At 50.7% G+C, this 20889-nt stretch overlaps 1 protein-coding gene across 5 annotated transcripts; it reads left to right on the forward strand.

Annotated features, from left to right (window-relative positions):
- Window positions 1-308: 308 nt before the first annotated feature.
- TRIB3 (tribbles pseudokinase 3) lies at window positions 309-19194 on the forward strand. 5 transcript variants are annotated; one of them, XM_025400161.1, is made up of 5 exons: window positions 743-886; window positions 1970-2163; window positions 7488-7778; window positions 12258-12550; window positions 17834-19194. In XM_025400161.1, exons 2-5 carry the CDS (start codon window positions 2083-2085, stop codon window positions 18324-18326), a joined length of 1158 nt encoding a protein of 385 aa, XP_025255946.1. In that variant the 5' UTR covers window positions 743-886; window positions 1970-2082; the 3' UTR covers window positions 18327-19194. The 5 variants fall into 5 exon arrangements, with proteins under 5 accessions (XP_025255947.1, XP_025255948.1, XP_025255946.1 ...); XM_025400162.1 differs by lacking the exons at window positions 743-886; window positions 1970-2163 and adding an exon at window positions 309-587; XM_025400163.1 differs by lacking the exon at window positions 1970-2163 and having other exon boundaries at window positions 663-886.
- Window positions 19195-20889: the final 1695 nt, after the last annotated feature.

Here is a 20889-nt window from a genome sequence, read left to right on the forward strand (position 1 = left end):
TTCTCCTAAAGGTTTTATAAGGCGGTGCTGGGAATGTGCTTTACAAAAGGGGAAGCACCTGGACAACAGTCACTGTTTGCTCTTTTGAGCACCATCCCGAGAAGGAGGAATGTTCTTCCCATTTCATAGGTGGGGAAAGTAAGGCTCAGAAAAGCAAATGTTTTTTTCCAAGGTGATAGGGAGAGTCCGTAGCTGGTGTCTGCACTGAGACCAGACACCCCTAGTGGGCCAACGAGGGCGGGGTCCCAAGGTGCAGCGGAGACGGTGAGAGGCCCTGGCGGAGCGCGCCCTGGCGGCGACCCGGAGAGGCGGGGCGCGGGGGATGGTGCAATCCTGGGCCTGAGGGCATCAGACGGCGGCTGATTAGCTCAGGTTTACATCACCCAGGCCGGGAGCCGGGGGCGCACGAGACTCGCAGCGGAAGTGGGGGCGGCTCCGCACACGTCCGCTTGTTAGGACCCGGGCCGGGCTGGAGCTGGACCGGGATCCCGAGCTCCGCAGCAGCGAAGCGGGCCGGCCCACCTGCTGGTACCCTAAAGGCTCTGAGCACCGGCGGCGCCAGGACCCACGCGGGACGGCAGGACAAGGTACTCGGCGGGGTGCGGACTGTGGACTCGCTCGGAGCCTGGGGGGTTGGAGCGGGCGGCCGGGGAAGGGGCGCCGGGAGGCTCTGCGCCTCTGCGTGTTGCTGCTTGTTACGCGCGCACACACACACACCTTTTAACAGACTCTGCCGCCGGTGGACACCCTGGGCCTAGTGCTGCCCCCGGGCTTCAGGTGACGCGGCCTCGCAGGGCGTGGGGTCACCCGAGTTTGGCTGGGGAAGCCAGGGATGGAGGTGTCCGGCTGTCACCCCTAGAGGAGGGTGTGCGAGGGTCTGTTTTGCGTGAGTGTGGGACAGGGGAGTCGTGTGGTGAGGTGAGGGGCTTGTAGGGGGCACTGGAGGACTCTTTATGGGGGTGTCGGAGGATCTGCGGGGGTCCTCGGGAACCCGTAGGGGAGAGTTCTGGGTGAGGGTGGGTCCCGGGGACCTGTGCCTCCGGGGATGGTGAGAACTGTCTGGAGGGCTGGGCACTTTGTGGCAGGGGTTGGTGGTGCAGGGGACACGGCCGGGACAGGGCTGGGGTGCCCTGGGAGCGAACTGAGCGAGTGGTGCGGGAGCCGAGCGAGTGGGAGCGAAGTCGCAGCGCGGGATCCCCGGCCGGGCAGCGCCGCTGGTTCTTCCCGCTGCGTGGCTCCGGGTTTGCAGGTGGAAGGTGCGCGTGTGTTTGCGGTGTGTGCTGTGCCTGCAGACCGGGGAGGGCGGGGGACGACAGCCACCTCTTTCCCTCTGCCTCACCCCCCCCTGTCCCAGGGCCGCACAATTTCCGCTGAAACTTCGGACTGGGACACCGCCGCCTTTCGCTTTCGCTCCCACTGAAGGGGCCTGGCTGCGGGGGGCGGGGCGGGGCGGGGTGGGACCGGCCTTGCTTGTGTAGACCATGGGGTGATAGCTGGGAGGGCTGTGTGTGTGTGTGTGTGCGCGCGCTAACGCTTCCCCGTGGAGGGCAAGGGTGTGTCTCTTAATGTCTGTCTGCCCTGGATGTGTTGTCGGTGGCTGGCTTAGACACAGTGTCTCAGGGGTGTGTGTACACCTGTCAGCCCTGGGTGTGTGTGTGTGTGTGTGTGTGTGTGCGCTTGCTTGCTTGATGTAACCCGCCCTCATTTCCCTGGGTCCCGAGTATGGCAGGGAACAGCAAGAGGTAGATATTAGGGGCTGCTTTCATTCCACAGCACAGATTCTATTCTGCAGTGTGGTCTGCAAAATGCCTTGCCCAAGATTTATAGACTCAGTTACCCCATCTGTCCCCATCTGGGTGGAGCTTATCCCAGGCCCCAACAGGCTCTGAGGGATGACTGGGGCCAAGGCAGCCCGGAGGACTGATGTGGCACAGGCCAGAGGGACTCCAGGCAGTCTCCTGCTGCACAGGGCACACAGCATGTGCACGGCCAGGTAGCATCCTGCGGGACTCAGAACAGCCTTGAGACTTAAGGAGTGTCATCCCAGCCTCGAACCTAGGGAGCTTTCTAAGACTCCCAAGGATGGTACTTAAGCATCTTGCTGTGAAGAACAACAGGATGAGTGCTAATAGTGACCATTTCCTGACACCTACCCTGCAACAGGTCGATAAGCTCTACGTGCTTCATTTGTTTTTTCATTTCATCATCACTAAAAACCTGTAAACTTTGCATCCTGTTCCCACTTTACAGGAACTGAGGCTCAGAAAGCTTGAGGAACTTGACCAGGGGTACCCCCCAGCTAGAAAGGGTCTGAGACAGGATTAGAACCCAGGAATATCTGACTAAGCCACCCCTTACTGCATTCTTACCAAGCCAAAGTCATGACCTTTCACTCATGTGGGGAGACCTTCCCTTCCAAGGCAGCTCTTCCGTTTAGGAGCCGCGTACTTGGAGAGGTGGGCCCCTGTCTGGTAACTGACTCATGTTTCCCTGTTCATCCTGCCTTGAACTGTTGGGAAGGTCTTTAACCAGGCTGAGGTCCCTCTCGCACCAGTGCTCAGACCTGGGCATGCACATCCTTGGAATGGAGTTTAAGTGGGTGGGCAGATGGGTTCTAGAGAGAACCTTCCTGCCCTGACATGCCCTACTGCCCTCTCCTTCAGCCACCCCACACACAGTCGCACAGCTGCGTGGATGGTGGCTTTCTTTTCATTTAACAGTTCACTCTGGAGATCCTTTCAATTAGGCTATAAACAGCATCCTCAACCTTTTAAATGGCTGCAAATTTTTCCGTTGTGTGGATGAAGTATAATTTATGTAACCAGCCCTGTAATTATAGACAGCAAATTATTTCTGTCACAAGGGCTGCAGGATAACTTTGTATTTGCATGCTTACACACACACACCTCTACAGGATAAATTCTAGCAATGGGATTAATTACTGAATCAAAACTCACACACTTTTCATTTTTTTGTTTGTTTGTTTTTTTGAGACATTCTCACTTTGTCACCCAGGCTAGAGTGCTTGACCATGGCTCACTGAAGCCTTTACCTTCTGGGGTCAAGTGATTCCCCTACTTCAACTTCCTGCATGGCTGGGACCACAGGTGTGTGCCATTATGACCAGATAATTTTTTTTTTCTTAGGGACAGAGTCTCACTATGTTGCCTAGGCTGGTCTTGAACTCCTGGGCTCAAGTGATCTTCCTGCCTCAGCCTCCCAAAGTGCTGGGATTACAGACATGAAGCACTGCACCCAGCCTGTTTTTCATTTTGATATTGTCAAAATGCACTCCTCGAAAGTTGCACCTTTTATTCCCCCACTAGCACTGTCTTCTTTGTTAGTGGGTGCACTGCCACTATTCCACAGAATACACCCACTTTTCATGATACTGCCAGGACATAACAGGTCTGAAATTAAACTTAAAATTTTTCCTCCATAGTCCCCAAAATAAGGGCTTCTCCTCCAGCTCAGGACATGTAGCCATCATCTCTTCTCATTGCAGGAGCCAAAAGCTGGACCTCACCTCGATTCCACCCTCTCCGTCAACCCCCATGTCCAATCACTCCAGTCCATGCAGTCTGCCACTGAGTCCTCTTGATCCTCCTCCTATGAGCCCTTAACTTCGTGTCTCCATCTAGCAACCCCCCTAGTCCAGGTCACCTTTTCCTGCCTGGACTCCTGCTTGTGCAGAACTCCTAGCTAGTCTCACTGCCTGTCTAGTACTTTCAAATCCACCCTAAAGGCATGATGTTCCCCTGCTGAAAATCCTTCAGTGGCTCCCCACTGCCTTTGGATAATTCCAAATCCTATTGTGTGTTAATTAGGATTAGGCTCAGCTGTAATATAGAAACAGCCACTTAATAGCTCAAATGAAATAGACGTTTCTTTCTTTTCTTTTTTTTTCTTTTTTTGGGACAGTCTTGCTCTGTCACCAGGCTGGAGTGCTGTGGCAAGATCTCAGCTCACTACAACCTCTGCCTCCCGGGCTCAAGTGATTCTCCTGCCTCAGCCTCCTGAGTAGCTGGGATTATAGGCACGCGCCACCATGCCCAACTAATTTTTGTATTTTTAGAAGAGATAAGGTTTCACCATGTTGGCCAAGATGGTCTCTATCTCCTGACCTTGTGATCCGCCTGCCTCGGCCTCCCAAAGTGCTGGGATTACAGGCGTGAGCCACCGCGCCCCGCCTATTTTTTTTTTTCTTTTTTAACTTTTCACTTTTTTTTGCAGTCAGGCTCATTCTCCAACATGTTGTTGGGGAACATGCAGCACGTTCTTTTGCCTCTTCCATCACCCCAGAGCAGGGGTTACTGGACAGTGGCATCAACTTCCCCTGGGAACTGGATGGAAATGCAGATTCAGACCTTCTGAATGAGCTACTTTGGGAGTCGGGCCCAGCAATGTATGTCGAAACAGGTCTTCAGGTGATCTCAATGCTTGCTCAAGTTGGAGAACCACGACTCTCCATGGTCATGGAGAACTATGGTGACTCTCCATGTCACCTGGCTAACTCTGCCTCACTTTCAGGTCTCAGTGTAGATATCACCTCTTCTAGGAAGTCCTCTTTTGACCCACCAGCCCAGGAGAGAGGCCTCTCTGGGTTCCTAGAGGCCCACGCTTCTCTGTATAATAGCGCTGATCACACTGTACGTGATTTTTTTTTTGAGACAGAGTCTCACTCTGTCACCCAGGCTGGAGTGCAGTGGCACAAACATGGTTCACTGCAGCCTCAACCCCCCAGGCTCAAGCAATCTTACCACCTCAGCCTCCCAAGTAGCTGGGACTATAGGCATCCACCACCACACCTAGCTAATTAAAAAAAATTTTTTTTTGATAGAGACAGGGTCTCACTATGTTGCCCAAGCTGGTGTTGAACTTTTGGGTTCAAGCAGTCTTCCCACCATGGCCTTCCAAAGTGCTAGGATTACAGGTGTGGGCCACTGCACCTAGTCTTGGATATGATTTTATGATTACTCATCTGCCCTCCAAATTGTCTGGAAGATCCTGATGGCAAGAATGCTGACTAACCCACTTCTCTTCCCTAGCACCCAGTGTTAAGTGAGTGAACAAGATCATATCTCTCATCTGTGAATGTACTAGAGCCATGGATTACGAGATTAGTTGATCTTCTTTACTTTAATTTTTAGGAACAAGCTGGGTTTTCAAGCAGGTATTTATTTTCTTAAATGTAAATTTCTGATTAGGAAATACTTTTTTTTTGAGACACAGTCTTACTCTATCACCCAGGCTGGAGTGTAGTGGCACAATTTCGGTTCACTGCAACCTCTGCCTCCTGGGTTCAAGCGATTCTCCTGCCTCAGCCTTCCCAGAAGCTGGGATTACAGGTGCACGTCAGCACACCCGGCTAATTTTTTTTTTCCCCGTGACGGAGTCTTGCTCTGTTGGCCAGGCTGGAGTGCACCAGGCAGTGGTGTGATCTCAGCTTACTGCAACCTCCACCTCCCAGGTTCAAGTGATTCTCCTGTCTCAGCCTCCCAAGTAGCTGGGATTACAGGCCCACGCCACCACGCCCGGCTAATTTTTGCATTTTTAGTAGAGATGGGGTTTCACCATGTTTGCAGGTTGGTCTCAAACTCCTGACCACTGCCTCGGCCTCCCAAAGTGCTGCTGTGGCCTGTATTTTGGCATTGCCTTGGTCACGTGCTGCTACCTGGGATTACAGGCATAAACCACTGCACCTGGCCTAATTTTTGTATTTTTTAGTAAAGACAGGGTTTCACCATGTTGGCCAGGCTGGTCTTGAACTCCCAGCCTCAAGATCCGCCCACTTCGGCCTCCCAAAGTGTTGGGATTACAGGCGTGAGCCACTGCGCCTAGCCAGGAAATACATTTACGTGGCTCAAATTCAAAACTATAAAAGTCGGCCAAACATGGTGACTCACATCTGTAATCCTAACACTTTGGGAGACTGAGGCAGGAGAATTGCTTGAGCTCAGGTGAGACCAGCCTGGGCAGCATAAGGAGACCCCGTCTCTACAAATAATAAAAAAATTAGCCAGGCATTATAGTGCATACCTGTATTCCCAGCTACTTGGGAGGCTGAGGTGGGAGGATCACCTGAATGCTGAGGTCAAGGCTGCAAGTGAACTGTGATAGTAAGAGTCTCCTCCTAATCTTGTGCATCCTTCTAGAGACAGAGATTATATATATTCAAAAATATATATACCTATATATACATATATAATATATAATTATATTTATATATAATATATATAAAAATATATATACATATATAATATAACATATTTATATATATTCTTTTTTTTTTTTTTTTTTGAGACGGAGTCTTGCTCTGTCACCCAGGCTGGAGTGCAGTGGCCGGATCTCAGCTCACTGCAAGCTCCACCTCCCGGGTTTACGCCATTCTCCTGCCTCAGCCTCCCGAGTAGCTGGGACTACAGGCACCCGCCACCTCGCCCGGCTAAGTTTTCGTATTTTTTTTTTTTAGTAGAGACGGGGTTTCACCGTGTCAGCCAGGATGGTCTCGATCTCCTGACCTCGTGATCCGCCCGTCTCGGCCTCCCAAAGTGCTGGGATTACAGGCTTGAGCCACCGCGCCCGGCCTATATATTCTTTTTTTAACATAAATGCATAGCCAGGTGAGGTGGTTCACTCCTAGAGTCCCGGCTACTTAGGAAGCTGAGGTGGGAGGTTCACTTGAGGCCATGAGTTTGAGACCAGCCTGGGCAACAACATCTCTTGGGGGGGAAAAAGAAACCCACCATAAAAGTATTCTATAATACCTAATTCTGTGTTTGTCTTTCTTAATACATCTTGGAGATCAGTGCACATCAATATATAGAGAGCTTCCTTGTCCTTTTTCAGGGCTGTGTAGTATTCTGCTACATGGCTATACCATGAAGTTTTTTTTTTTTTTTTTGAGACGGAGTCTGGCTCTGTCGCCCGGGCTGGAGTGCAGTGGCCAGATCTCAGCTCACTGCAAGCTCCGCCTCCCGGGTTTACGCCATTCTCCTGCCTCAGCCTCCCAAGTAGCTGGGACTACAGGCGCCCGCCGCCTCGCCTGGCTAGTTTTTTGTATTTTTTAGTAGAGACGGGGTTTCACCGTGTCAGCCAGGATGGTCTCGATCTCCTGACCTCGTGATCCGCCCGTCTCGGCCTCCCAAAGTGCTGGGATTACAGGCTTGAGCCACCGCGCCCGGCCACCATGAAGTTTTAACTAGCATTCTACTGCCTGACATTTGGGATATTTCCTGCTTTTGCTATTGGACACAAGGCTCTGATGAACAGCCTTTACTATATTTAATTTTTTGGTAAGAAGTTTAACTGGAGGATAAATTCCCAGAGGTGGGTCACCCAGTTAAGGGTATGTGACTTTGTCATTTTAACACACACTGCCAGATCACCCCCTATAAATGTTGGGCCATGTATGTGGGAGGATACAGCAGGGGAAAGGAGGGTCGCCAAGCAGTCTCACTCTACTGCTTTTCTCCCCTTTTTGCTAGATGCGAGCCACCCCTCTGGCTACTCCTGCAGGTTCCCTGTCCAGGAAGAAGCAGTTGGAGTTGGATGACAACTTAGACACCGAGCATCCCGTCCAGAAACGAGCTCGAAGTGGGCCCCAGCCCAGGCTGCCCCCCTGCCTGTTGCCCCTGAGCCCACCTCCTGCTCCAGATCGTGCAACTGCTGTGGCCACTACCTCCCGTCTTGGGCCCTATGTCCTCCTGGAGCCCGAGGAGGGCGGGCGGGCCTACCGGGCCCTGCACTGCCCTACAGGCACTGAGTATACCTGCAAGGTACGTGCCCATGGGCCACTGTCCCCGAGCATCACAGGAGGCCTGGAAAGGAGGCCTCCAAAGGATTGCCAGGGTACAGAGGGGTCCTTATGTTCATTCATTCTTGTGTTTAGTGGGGAAGCATCCAGTGAGCCCCTGCTGGAGTGATACGAGATAGAAGTGGGAGATGGGAGTTGCAGGCAGGGGGAACAGCTGTTCAAAGGCCTAGAAAAGTGAGGGGATAGTACTTTAGAGAATGAAAAGGACTTATCTGTGGCCAGAGTGGAGAGGGTGTGCAGAAAGGGGCAGGAGATGAGGGTTGGCAGCAGCTGGTCGTGAAGGTGTTAACAAGGGGCCTCCACTGGGCTGTGCAGAGCTACTGAAGACGTTTGCACAAGAGAAGGGTAGGGCATGGTAGACATCAAAACTCCTGGGACCCCGGAGGTGATTGAGCCTAACCCGTGGCCATTTTACAGATAGGAAGACTGAGATGAAGACAGGGGAAGGGCCATGTGTGAAGTCACATAGTACTGGGCCTGGCTCCTGGGGTAAGGTAAGGGGTAGAAAAGTCTGTAGACTCCTGGCCGAAACCAGGAAATGGACAGGATCAAGGCCCCTGAGGGTCAGCCCATGCAGGACACGGGCAAGTGACATTCCAAGAGGACAGAGATGAGAATAAAAAGTGTAACAATAGGTATTCACTGTGCACCAGGTACTATGTTGATTGTTCAGTGTGCACAATCTCTTAATCTTCACACAACGAATGAGGTGGTTACTATCATTGTGCCCATTTTACAGATAGAGGACACTGAGACTCAGAAAGCCATGGTCACTTGCCACGTGACAGAGCCAGGTGGTATCAGAGCTGGGATTGGGCCCAGGAGGCTGAACCCAGAGAGTCCTGTGCCTGTGCTAGGATAAGTGTTTCAGACACAATCAGGGCAGGCTGCCCTGGCAGGCAAGCATAAGGAAGATAAGGGGGACCTGGATACTCAATGGAGAGTAGCGGGGGCCTGGGTCCCTTGGGAATGCACAGAGAGGTGGAAGGACTTAAGCCTCCTCCTCCTGGGAGCAGCAGCAGAGCTTTGCTCTGTTGATGGAGATGCAGTGAGCAGCGGGGTAGATCCAGACAGGGTCCAGCTCCTAGCTTCACCTGGGCTCTTGTGCACAGATCTCCAGTGCTCTTAGCAGGTGCTGTAAGGAGCCCAGAACTCTGGGTCCCCCTCCTGCAGCATCACAGGTTCTTTTCCATTCTCCCTGGGGAGGTGAGTCCATGATGAGAGGAATAACCCAAGCAGGCTCAGGACAGAAGCGTCCTGCGTTCACAGGGCCCCGATTCTCCAGAAACATTTGGGAAAATCCACTGGAACATACTCATCCCCATGCCAGTGTGCACCACGGGTGCTGAACAGCCATTTCCACACTTCCTCAGCTTTTCTGGTCAGTGTGTAGAAAGATCAAACTCCTGTCTTTGTAAATTATCACCTTATTCATTAATTCAACACAATTTCATTGAGCACCCGTATTTGCCATGTACCCTGCTGTGGTTAAAAAACAAAGTTCTGTTCTCATCAAGCTGACATTCCAGTGGGAGATACAGACAATAAACAAAGTGAGTAAGTAAAATATGTGTCAGGTGACCGGGCGCGGTGGTTCACGCCTGTAATCCCAGCACTTTGGGAGGCTGAGGCAGGTGGATCACGAGGTCCAGAGTTCAAGACCAGCCTGGCTAATATGGTGAAACCCCATTGCTACTAAAAATACAAAAATTAGCCAGGCACGGTGGCAAGTGCCTGTAATCACAGCTGCTAGTGAGGCTGAGGCAGGAGAATCACTTGAACCCGGGAGGCAGAGGTCGCAGTGAGCCGAGATTGCGCCACTGCCTTCCAGCCTGGGCGACAGAGCATGACTCCGTCTCAAAAGATAAATAAATAAATAAAATGTGTCAGGTAATCACAAGCACTGTGGAGAAAAATAAAGCTGGGAATAGAGAGATCAGAGGACAAGGAGGGCAGGAGTGCAGGTGATTTTAGCAAGGGAGGTCCAGGAAGACCTCTCTGAGGGGTGACATTTGAGCAGTGACTTGAACAAATGGAAGGAGTCAGGCTTGCAGGTCTAGTGGAAGAGCATGCAGGCAGCAAGTGTGAGTGCACGGGAGCAGGAATGGGCTCGCCCCAACTACAAATAATAATCATCTCTGTTTTGGGGTTATTTCCCCCATTCACCCCAACTTGTTTTTTGTTGGTGTGTTTTTGAGATGGAGTCTCACTCTGTCGCCCAGGCTGGAGTACGGTGGCATGATCTTGGCTCACTGCAACCTCCATCTCCCAGGTTCGAGTGATTCTCCTGCCTCAGCCTTCCGAATAGCTGGGATTACAGGCGTGAGCTACCGCGCCCAGCCCCAACTGGTTTTTAAAGTCAGGTACTTTAACGTTTTTTTTTTTAATCATAGATTAAATATGTATGTGTCTTATTTATTTTTCTTTGTGGCATAGTCAACATAACATGCAAAGGATTTAAAGTCAGACAAACCAAAGTGAATATACTTGTTCTGCCACCAATTAGCTGCCTGGCTTCTAGTAAGTCACCTTCCTTTTCTGAACCCAGTCTTATCATTGGTAAAATGGGACATACCTTTCAGGGGTAGGGTGAAGTTTTGCTGTAATGCCCACAGACACCTAGCACATTTCCCATCAAGCTTGCCACCCTCATCACATGTCCTTTTTCCCCTCCCCATCCCTTTCTGGCTACGCTGATCTTTGGTTGGGTTTCTAGAGCAGGCCAAGCTATTTCCGGCCTCAGGGCCTTTGCACTGTCTGTGCCCCTACTCAGAAAGCTTATTCCATGAGCATCTCTGAATCATTCAGATCACTTTCCCAGAGTCCCTCCTGAACCATACTTTCTTTCTTTTTTTCTTTTTTTTTTTGAGATGGAGTCTTGCTGTGTCACCCAGGCTGGAGTGCAGTGGCGCAATCTTGGCTCACTGCAAGCTCCATCTCCTGGGTTCACGCCGTTCTCCTGCCGCAGCCTCCCAAGTAGCTGGGACTACAGGCGCCCACCACCACGTCCGGCTAATTTTTTGTATTTTTAGTAGAGATGGGGTTTCACCATGTTAGCCAGGATGGTCTCAATCTTCTGACCTTGTGATCCGCCCGCCTCGGCCTCCCAAAGTGCTGGGATTACAGGCGTGAGCCACTGCGCCCGGCCTCTGAGCCATATTTTCTAAAATGGGTGCCCCCTTCCAAAATAAACTATTCCAGGCCAGGCACAATGGCTCACGCCAGCTCAGGTCGAGGCAGGCAGATCACCTGAAGTCAGGAGTTCAAGACTATCCTGGCCAACATGGTAAAACCCTGTCTCTATTAAAAATGCAAAAAATTAGCCAGGCATGGTGGCAGGTGCCTGTAATCCCAGCTACTCGGGAGGCTGAGGCAGGAGAATCTCTTGAACCCGGGAGGCGGAGGTTGCGGTGAGCTGAGATCACACCACTGCATTCCAGCCTGGGCAACAAGAGCGATCTCCGTCTCAAAAAACAAAAAACAAACCAAAAAAACACCTCTATTCCAGCATCTTTCTTGGTTCCTTTGCAATGCTTATCAGCATTTGTCAATATTAGTTTCTGGGCATGTTTGCATGGCCTCCCCGCGGGCACCGGAGAGCAGAGCCCATGGCTGTCAGTCCTGCTGGACACGTGGCTGGCCCCCACAGGCCCAGGGCCAGCATACTGAATGAATGAAAGGGTGGGTGGACAGTCAAGTGTAGAGGACAGGAGCTGTGACGGTGATGAGCATCAGGTGCCTTCTGCATCATCTGCCCTTCTGGATTCCTCCTGCTCTGAGGGTTATTTTTCTGTTTGGGTGACCTGTTACTTTTCATTTATCTGATGTTTGAGGCCATATAGCCTAGCAGTTAAGAGCACAGACCAAAGGCCGGGTGCGGTGGCTCACACCTGTAATCCCAGCCTTTTGGAAGGCTGAGGCCGGAGGATCACTTGAGGTCAGGAGGATCACCTGAGGTCAGGAGTTTGAGACCAGCTTAGCCAACATGGTGAAACCCCATCTCTACTAAAAATACAAAAATTAGCTGGGTGCGGTGGCACACGCCTGTAATCCCAGCTACACGGGAGGCTGAAGCAGGAGAATCACTTGAATCCAGGAGGCGGAGTTTACAGTGAGCTGAGATTGCGCCACTGTGCTCCAGCCTGGGCGACAGAGCCAGACTCCGTCTCAAAAAACAAAAAAGCACAGACAATGGAGTGCATAGGCTCAAATCCCAGCTGTGCTGCTTGCTGGCTGTGTGGCCTCTCAGCTTCCTTAACTGTAAAATGGAGTGAGTCATCCTACTTACAGGGTGGGGTCAGGGCTGAATGACTCGGGAAGTGAAGCGCTTAGTGCAATGCCTAGCACATGGTAGCACAGCTAGGTCAGCTGTGACTGTTTGCAATGCCAGCCTCAGCTCCCGGGAGTCCCCAGCTGTGCTCACACCATTCTCTGCCCACAGGTGTACCCCATCCACGAGGCCCTGGCCGTGCTGGAGCCCTATGCGCGGCTGCCCCCGCACAAGCATGTGGCTCAGCCCACTGAGGTCCTGGCTGGTACCCAGCTCCTCTATGCCTTTTTCACTCGGACCCACGGGGACATGCACAGCCTGGTGCGAAGCTGCCGCCGCATCCCTGAGCCTGACGCTGCTGTGCTCTTCCGCCAGATGGCCACCGCCCTGGCACACTGTCACCAGCACGGTCTGGTCCTGCGTGATCTCAAGCTGTGTCGCTTTGTCTTCACTGACCGTGAGAGGTGAGTGTGGTTGCAGAGCCCCAGCCACAGACACACCCAGGGGGTGGGCCATGATGGAGAGAAACCGAGGCCCAGGAAGGCAAAGTAACTTAGGCAAGAAGTGGAGAGGCTGGAGTAACTAGCAGCCCCTGTCTAGTTCCCTGAGAAGAGTTGACCGAGGCCAGGTGCAGTGGCTCATGTCTTTAATCCCAGCACTTTGGGAGGCAGAGGTGGGTGGATCACTTGAAGTCAGGAGCTCAAGACCAGCCTGGCAAACTTGGTGAAAGTCTGTCTCTACTAAAAATATAAAACTTAGCCGAGTGTGGTGGTGCACACCTGTAATCCTAGCTACTCGGAGGGCTGAGGCAGGAGAACTGCTTGAACCTGGGAGACAGATGTTGCAGTGAGCCAAGATCATGCCACTGCACTCCATCCTGGGCAACAGAGTGAGATGCCATCTCAAAAAAAAACAAAAACAGAAACAAAAAAAAGAGTTGACTCAGTCCTCTTGGGAGCCCCTTTGGAAGGCTGGGATGGAGCACTGAGATGTGAAAGTCATAGTAGCTGACAGTGATGAAGGCATCGCCACATTATCTAATGAGGTCTTCCATCCTTACAAACATGAGGCAGGTGCTATTATTATTCCCATATGATCAAGGAAACTGAGGCCCAGAGAACTCAAGTAACTTGCCCAAGATCCCATAGCAAAATAAATGGTAGAGCTGGGATTTGAACCTAGATCTGACTCCAGAGCCTGGGTCTTAATTCAATCTGAGCTTGAGAGGCAGGGGGCCTGGCTGGGCTTACCAACTGACTTTGGGTGACCTAGTGTCTCCGAGCCTCAGTTTCTCCATTGGTAGGGAAAAGGGCTGGATTGTTAGGGTATTTTCAGGATTCTAAGACCACAGCCAAAACATGGTCTGAGGTTCCCCACACGGGCACTTTTTCTGTGAAACTGAGAATTAGCACTTTTTGGTTAAAAGATAATCTTCCTTCTCTAGGTTGGGATGCTAAGAATTTTTTTTTTTTTTTTTTAATTGAGACAGAATCTCACTCTGTCACCCAGGCTGGAATGCAATGGTACGATCTTGGCTCACTGCAACCTCTGCTGCCCAGGTTCAAGTGATACTCCTGCCTCAGCCTCCCAAATAGCTGGGACTACAGGCATGTGCCACCATGCCCGGCTAATTTTTTTCTCTGTTTAGTAGAAACGGGGTTTTGCCGTGTTGGCCAAGCTGGTCTCGAACTCTTGACCTTAGGTGATCCGCCTGCCTCAGCCTCCCAAAGGGCTGGGATTACAGGTGTGAGCTACTGTACCTGACCTAGATACTAAGAAAAGATTTTAAAAGATAATTCTGGGGAGAAGGGCAGAGAGACTCGCCTCCTGTTCCGTCTCCAGACTCCTGGGGGCAGTCAAGATGTGTCAGGGAGTGCACTAAGCTGCCAGTTACACAGGAGTTTTCTGTGGAGAAAGGAGTGTGACCCCATTGCATTTTCAAAAACTTTTTATCTTGAAATACTTTTAGACTTTTAGAAAACCTACAAAAATAGTTGAAAGAGTTTCTATATATCCTTTAACCAGTGTCCTCCAATGTTAACACCTGACATAGCTATGGTACAATTACCCAAACTAAGAAATCAACCTTGGTAGAGTACTATTAACTAAGCCACAGATTTATTCCAATTTCCTGAGTTTCCCACTAACACCCCTTGCTGTGCAGGATACAGTGAGGATCCTAATTTAGTCGTCAGTGGTTTCCTTGGTCTCTTCCAATCTGAGACAGTTCCTCAGTCTTTCCCTATCTTTGATGACCCATGACCTTGACACTTTTTTTTTTGAAACAGGGTCTCACTCTGTCACCCAGGCTGCAGTGCAGTGGTGTGATCACAGCTCACTGCAGCCTCGATCTCCTGGGCTCAAGTGATCCTCCCACCTCAGCCTCCTGAGTAGCTAGTTCTACAGGTGTGTGCCACCCCGCCTGGCTAATTGAGATGGGGTCTTGCTATGTTGCCTGGGTTGGTCTCGGACTCCTGAGCTCAAGCAATCTGCCTGCCTCGGCCTCCCAAAATGCTGGGATTATAGGCGTGAGCCAACGCTCCCGGCCATAACTTTGAGATTTTTGAAGAGTACTGATCAGTTACTTTGTATGTCCCTCCATTTGGATTTGATTGATGTTTTCTCATAGTTAGATTGCAGTTATATATTTTAGGCAAGAATAACACAGAATCGATAGGCCCCTTTCCACATCGTATCAGGAGATGCTTGAGTTGATAGTCATCACTGTGTTGTAACCTTGATCACTTGGTTAGAGTAGGACCTGCCAGGTTTCTCTACTGTAAAGTTCCTAATTTACCCTTTGTAATTGACAGATACCTTGGGGGGAGGTAAGCTAAGCATATAAATATCCTGTTTTTCCTCAACTTTCACCCACTAATTTTAGCAGCCATCTATATTGCCTATAGCAGTTATTATTGTGTGTTTGCATAAGTCTGATTTTTTATTTTATTTTCTTTTTTCTGAGACAGAGTCTCGCTCTGTTGCCCAGGTTGGAGTGCAGTGGCACGATCTCGGCTCACTGCAACCTCCACCTCCTGGGTTCAAGTGATTCTCGTGCCTTAGCCTCTTGAGTAGCTGGGATTACAGGCGCACACCACCACGCTTGGCTAATTTTTTTTTTTTTTTTTAGATGGAGTCTCGCACTGTTGCCTGGGCTGGAGTGCAATGGCGTGGTCTCGGCTCACTGCAACCTCCACCTCCTGGGTTCAAGCAATTCTACTGCCTCAGTCTCCCAAGTAGCTGGCATTACAGGCACCTGCCACCATGCCCGGCTAGTTTTTTGTATTTTTAGTAGAGATGGGGTTTCAGTATGTTGGCCAGGCTGGTCTCGAACTCCTGACCTTGTGATCCGCCCACCTCGGCCTCCCAAAGTGCTGGGATTACAGGCGTAAGCCACCACGCCCAGCCGGCTAATTTTTGTATTTTTAGTAGAGATGGGGTTTTGCCATGTTGGCCAGGCTGGTCTCCAACTCCTCAAGTGATCTGCCTGCCTCGACCTCCCAAAGTGCTGGGATTATAGCCATGGGCCGCTGCGCCCGGCCCCTAAGGCTGATTTGCTGTTTTCCTTCTACATTTTATATTAAAATAAGCATGCCTTTTTTAAAGAAGTAAAATTTGTAATGATTTTTAAGCTGGTATATAACTTCAAACACATTTTAAGCTTAGGGGAGATACAACTGCCCCAGACCTACTGGAGGAGAGAGCGTGCTTCCTGCTCTTTTCAAGAAGTCACTTGATGGCTCACATCTGTAATTCCAGGGCTTCGTGAGGCCAAAGTAGGAGGATTGCTTGAACCCAGGAGTTCGAGGCCAGCCTAGGCAACATAGTAAGACCCCATCTGTACAAAAAAATTTAGAAAAATTAGCCAGGTGTGGTGATGCACACCTGTGATCCCAGTTACTTGGGAGGCGGAGGCAGGAGGATCGCTTGAGCCCAGAAGTTCCAGGCTACAGTGAGCTAGGACTGCACCACTGCACTACAGCCTGGGTGACAGAGTGAGACCCTGTCTCTAAAGAAAAAAAAGAAGGGGCCAGGCGTGGTAGCTCATGCCTGTAATCCCAACACTTTGGGAAGCCGAGGCGGGCAGATCACGAGGTCAGAAGATCAAGACCATCCTGGCTAACACAGTGAAACCCCGTCTCTACTAAAAATACAAAAAAAAAAAAAAAAAAATTAGCTGGGCATGGTGGCAGGCACCTGTGGTCCCAGCTACTCGGGAGGCTGAGGCGGGAGAATGGCATGAACCTGGGAGGCAGAGCTTGCAGTGAGCCGAGATTGCACCACTGCACTCCAGCCTGGGCGACGGAGCAAGACTCCATCTCAAAAAAAAAAAGAAAAATCACGTGAGAGTCATTGGTAGAAGAGGGACCGTGACTTAGATAGACCTGTGTTTAAATCCTGGGTTCTGCTTCTTACCTGCTTTTTGGCCCTTAGCAAATGACTTCACCTGCTTGAGCAAATGACTACACCTACAGATGAGATGTTTCTTCATCTGTAAAATGGGCTAATAATGCTGACACTCCTTGTCCCCCAATACTGTGATTCATAGGATTGGTCAGTATTTGTGAAATGCCACTGGACACCCAGGAAATAGTGGAAGTAGGGCCATAAAGGAAAAACTAATAGCAGTGGTAATAGAATGATTACTATTAAAGTCATCTTAGAGTGCTCCATAGGAGTTGTTTAAAGTAAAAATTGCAAATGGCAGGACAAACTTTTTTTTTTTTTTTTTTTGAGATAGGGTCTCACTCTGTCACCGAGGCCAGAGTGCAGTGGTGTGATCTCGGCTCACTGCAACTTCCGCCTCCTGGGCTCAAGCGATACTCTCCTGCCTCAGCCTCCCAAGGAGCTGGGGCTACAGGTGCGAATCACTATGCCTGCTAATTTTTATATTTTTTGTAAAGATAGGTTTTCACCATGTTGCCCAGGCTGGTCTTGAACTTCTGAATTCAAGCTATCCCCCTACCTCGACCTCCCAAAGTGCTAGGATTACAGGCATGAGCCACCGCGCCCAGCCTTACACACACTTTCTTTTTGCCCTGCTTACCTGTTTGTGTTTTTTATAGAAACTGGTTGCCAATATTTTTTAAATGGGGACTTTTTCATTAAAATACAAGTCCTGGCTTCTCTTTGGGAAAAGAATGGGAACGTGGGGCCATCTTGGGAACTACGAGAGCAGGTCACAGCACTGGCTCTGGGTATCTGCCAGCCAGGGTTCCCATCCCAGGCCAATGCTCTAGAGCTGTAAAATGGTGTCCTCCTTGCAGGTTGTAGCCTGGATAGAATGAGATAAGCCAGGTAATGAGAGGCCAAGGGCCAGGAACACAGCAGAAACTCGATAAACCCTAGAATGTGTTGTTAGTGGTACCCTTTTTAGGCAGGGCTTGTGCTGAGATGTCTGGCACAACTTCCTGTTTCTCTCATTTTATTACCTGCCTGGACCCTAAGTTTGTATCTGGTTTAAGAGAGGCTTAACCCTCTCAGCCCCATCAGGCTCCTCCCCATGGGACTGTTGAAAAATGTATTTCTTTCAGAATTTTTCGTTTAAATTTAATTGCTCTGTGGCCTTAAATGACTTAACCTCTCTGAGCCTGGGCTTGGTTATCTATAAAACAGGATCAGACATCACAGGACTGTCAAAGACCAGCAGGCACTTGGAAAGTGGGTACCACTAGGGTGACAGTATGGGGTGGTGGCATGGGGGTTCTGGGTAGGACCTGACCCTTCAGTGTCTCCCCATGTCCCAGGAAGAAGCTGGTGCTGGAGAACCTGGAGGACGCCTGTGTGCTGACTGGGCCGGATGATTCCCTGTGGGACAAGCACGCGTGCCCAGCCTACGTGGGACCTGAGATACTCAGCTCACGGGCATCATACTCGGGCAAGGCAGCAGATGTCTGGAGCCTGGGCGTGGCGCTCTTCACCATGCTGGCAGGCCACTACCCCTTCCAGGACTCAGAGCCTGTCCTGCTCTTTGGCAAGATCCGCCGCGGGGCCTACGCCTTGCCTGCAGGCCTCTCAGCCCCTGCCCGCTGTCTGGTTCGCTGCCTCCTTCGTCGGGAGCCAGCTGAGCGGCTCACAGCCACAGGCATCCTCCTGCACCCCTGGCTGCAAGAGGACCCCATCCCCTCAGCCCCAACCAGATCCCATCTCTGGGAGGCTGACCAGGTGGTCCCTGATGGACCGGGGCCGGACGAAGCCAGGGAAGAGGAGGGAGACAGAGAAATGGTTCTGTATGGCTAGGGCCACCCTACTACATGCTCGGCTGCCAACAGTGGATTGAGTTTGGGGTGGCTCCAAGCCTTCTCCTGCCTCTGAACTGAGCCAAACCTTCAGTGCCTTCCAGAAGGGAGAAAGGCAGAAGCCCGTGTGGAGTGTGCTGTGTACACATCTGCTTTGTTTCACACATATGCAATTCCTGCTTGGGTGCTTATCAAGTGCCAAGACCTGTTCTAGGTGCTGGGAATACAGCAGTGAGCAAAGGGGACGATACTCCCTGCTCACAGAGATGACAAACTGGCATTCTTGAGCTGACAGCACTTTCCCATGACCATAGGTCATTGTCTACACTGGGTACACTTTGTACCAGTGTCGGCCTCCACTGATGCTGGTGCTCAGGCACCTTTGTCCAAGGACAATCCCTTTCACAAACAAACCAGCTGCCTTTGTATCTTGTACCTTTTCAGAGAAAGGGAGGTATCCCTGTGCCAAAGGCTCCAGGCCTCTCCCCTGCAACTCAGGACCCAAGCCCAGCTCACTCTGGGACCCGTGTTCCCAGCATCTCTGTCCTCTTGATTGAGAGATTCTCCTTCCAGGCCTAAGCCTGGGATTCGGGCCAGAGATAAGAATCCAAACTATGAGGCTAGTTCTTGTCTAACTCAAGAATGTTCTGGAATGAGGGTTCAGGCCTGTCAACCATGGGGCTTCTGACCTGAGCACCAAGGTTGAGGGACAGGATTAGGCAGGGTCTGTCCTGTGGCCACCTGGAAAGTCCCAGGTGGGACTGTTCTGGGAACACTTGGGGTCCACAATCCCAGGTCCATACTCTAGGTTTTGGATACTGTGAGTATGTATTTTTACCTGTGCCTAATAAAGGAGAATTATGAAATAATTTTATTTTTCTAGGCGATTTCTTCCATCCTTTCCAACCATCTCTTACGAATTTTCCCTGCCTTCAAAACTGACCCCCATGGAGAAAGGCCATAGAATTGTGTCACAACCTGGGCTGAGTGGTTTGTGAGAACAGATTACCTGGAGCCTGGCGGGTCTTCCTGCATTCCCTCTGTTTCTTCTGGCAGCAGCAGTGTCTCTATTAGGGTACTTTCTGAGTCAAAATGGCTTCAACAAGATGGAAATACGTTTCACAGAAAGCAATAAGTCAGCACATAGGGTGGGCTTCAGTGCTGGTCCATTCAACTCCCAAAGCTGTGGGCAGGGACCCCGGCTCTCCAGGCTCCTTCTGTCTCTTGGCTGTATTGTCCCTTGAGACTGCTGGCCCAATGGCTACAGCAGGTGTCACATTAAAGAGGTCCGTGACCAGAGGAAGAAGCCAGGGGTCACTGTAATACCTGAGAACTCAGAACTCTGGAGTTAGGCTGCCCGGAATTAAATCCTGGCTCCAGCACTCAATAGCTGTTTGACCCTTGGCAAGTTTCTTAACCACTCTGTGCCTCAGATTCTTCATCTGTAAAATGGGGGACAACGATATTACCTAACTTATGAGAACTGAATGACTTATTTTGTGTAAAGCAATTAGAACAAGCAGCGCCTGGCACAATAAGCCCACAATAAAAGTTACTCCTGGCTGGGCGTGGTGGCTCACGCCTGTAATCCCAGCACTTTGGGAGGCCAAGGTGGGCGGATCACGAGGTCAGGAATTTGAGACCAGCCTGACCAACATGGTGAAACCCCATCTCCCCATCTCTACTAAAAACACAAAAATTAGCTGGGCATGGTGGTGCGTGCCTTTAGTCCCAGCTACTCGGGAGGCTGAGGCAGGAGAATCACTTGAACCTAGGAGGTGCAGTGAGCCGAGATCGCACCACTGCACCCCAACCTGGGCAATAAAGCGAGACCCTGTCTCAAAAAAAAAAAAAAAAAAAAAAAAACAAAGTTGCTGCCCACATCTCTTTCTTGGGATGGAGGCAGCTTTCCCAGAAGCGCTACTGACTGACTTTCCCACACTTCTCATTGGTCAGAACTGCATCACTTGCCGTTTCTGACCAATCACCAGCTTACTTTCGTGGGACACAGGCTTACACTAACCTTGGCACTGCTCGAGCTGTAGGTGGAGCTCGTGCATCATATGGAGGGGGAGTGATTCCTGAGCAAAACCAGGTTCAAAGAGGGAGGAGATCGTAGGGAAAATAATGTGCAGAAGTGCGGAGGCCCAGCCAACAGCCTGCTAACTGCAGATACTCGAGAGCCGCCACTCTGGATCATTGAGCTAAATAAAATCGTTGTGTTTTTTTGTTTGTTTTGTTTTTGTTTTGTTTTGTTTTTTGAGACAGAGTCTCACTCTGTCACCCAGGCTGGAGTGCAGTGGCGTGATCTCGGCTCTCTGCAACCTCTGCCTCCCGGATTTTCAAACGATTCTTCTGCCTCAGCCTCCCGAGTAGCTGGGATTACAGGTACACGCCACTACACCCGGCTAATTTTTATATTTTTAGTAGAGACGAGGGTTTTGCCATGTTGGCCAGGCTGGTCTCCAACTCCTGACCTCAGGTGATCCGCCCACCTCGGCCTCCCAAAGTGCTGGGATTACAGGCATGAGCCACCACACCAGGCCAATCATTGTGATTTTAAG

The sequence above is a fragment of the Theropithecus gelada genome, chromosome 10 (assembly GCF_003255815.1).
Source record: "Theropithecus gelada isolate Dixy chromosome 10, Tgel_1.0, whole genome shotgun sequence".
NCBI lineage: Eukaryota > Metazoa > Chordata > Mammalia > Primates > Cercopithecidae > Theropithecus > Theropithecus gelada.

Bases quoted from the DNA above. Each gene is read 5' to 3' on its own strand.
- TRIB3 (XM_025400161.1), top strand. From the start codon at position 2,083: ATGGTACTTAAGCATCTTGCTGTGAAGAACAACAGGATGAGTGCTAAT. The intron at 2,164-7,487 runs GTCGATAAGCTC...CCTTTTTGCTAG, and splicing joins TGACACCTACCCTGCAACAG to ATGCGAGCCACCCCTCTGGC. The intron at 7,779-12,257 runs GTACGTGCCCAT...CTCTGCCCACAG, and splicing joins GCACTGAGTATACCTGCAAG to GTGTACCCCATCCACGAGGC.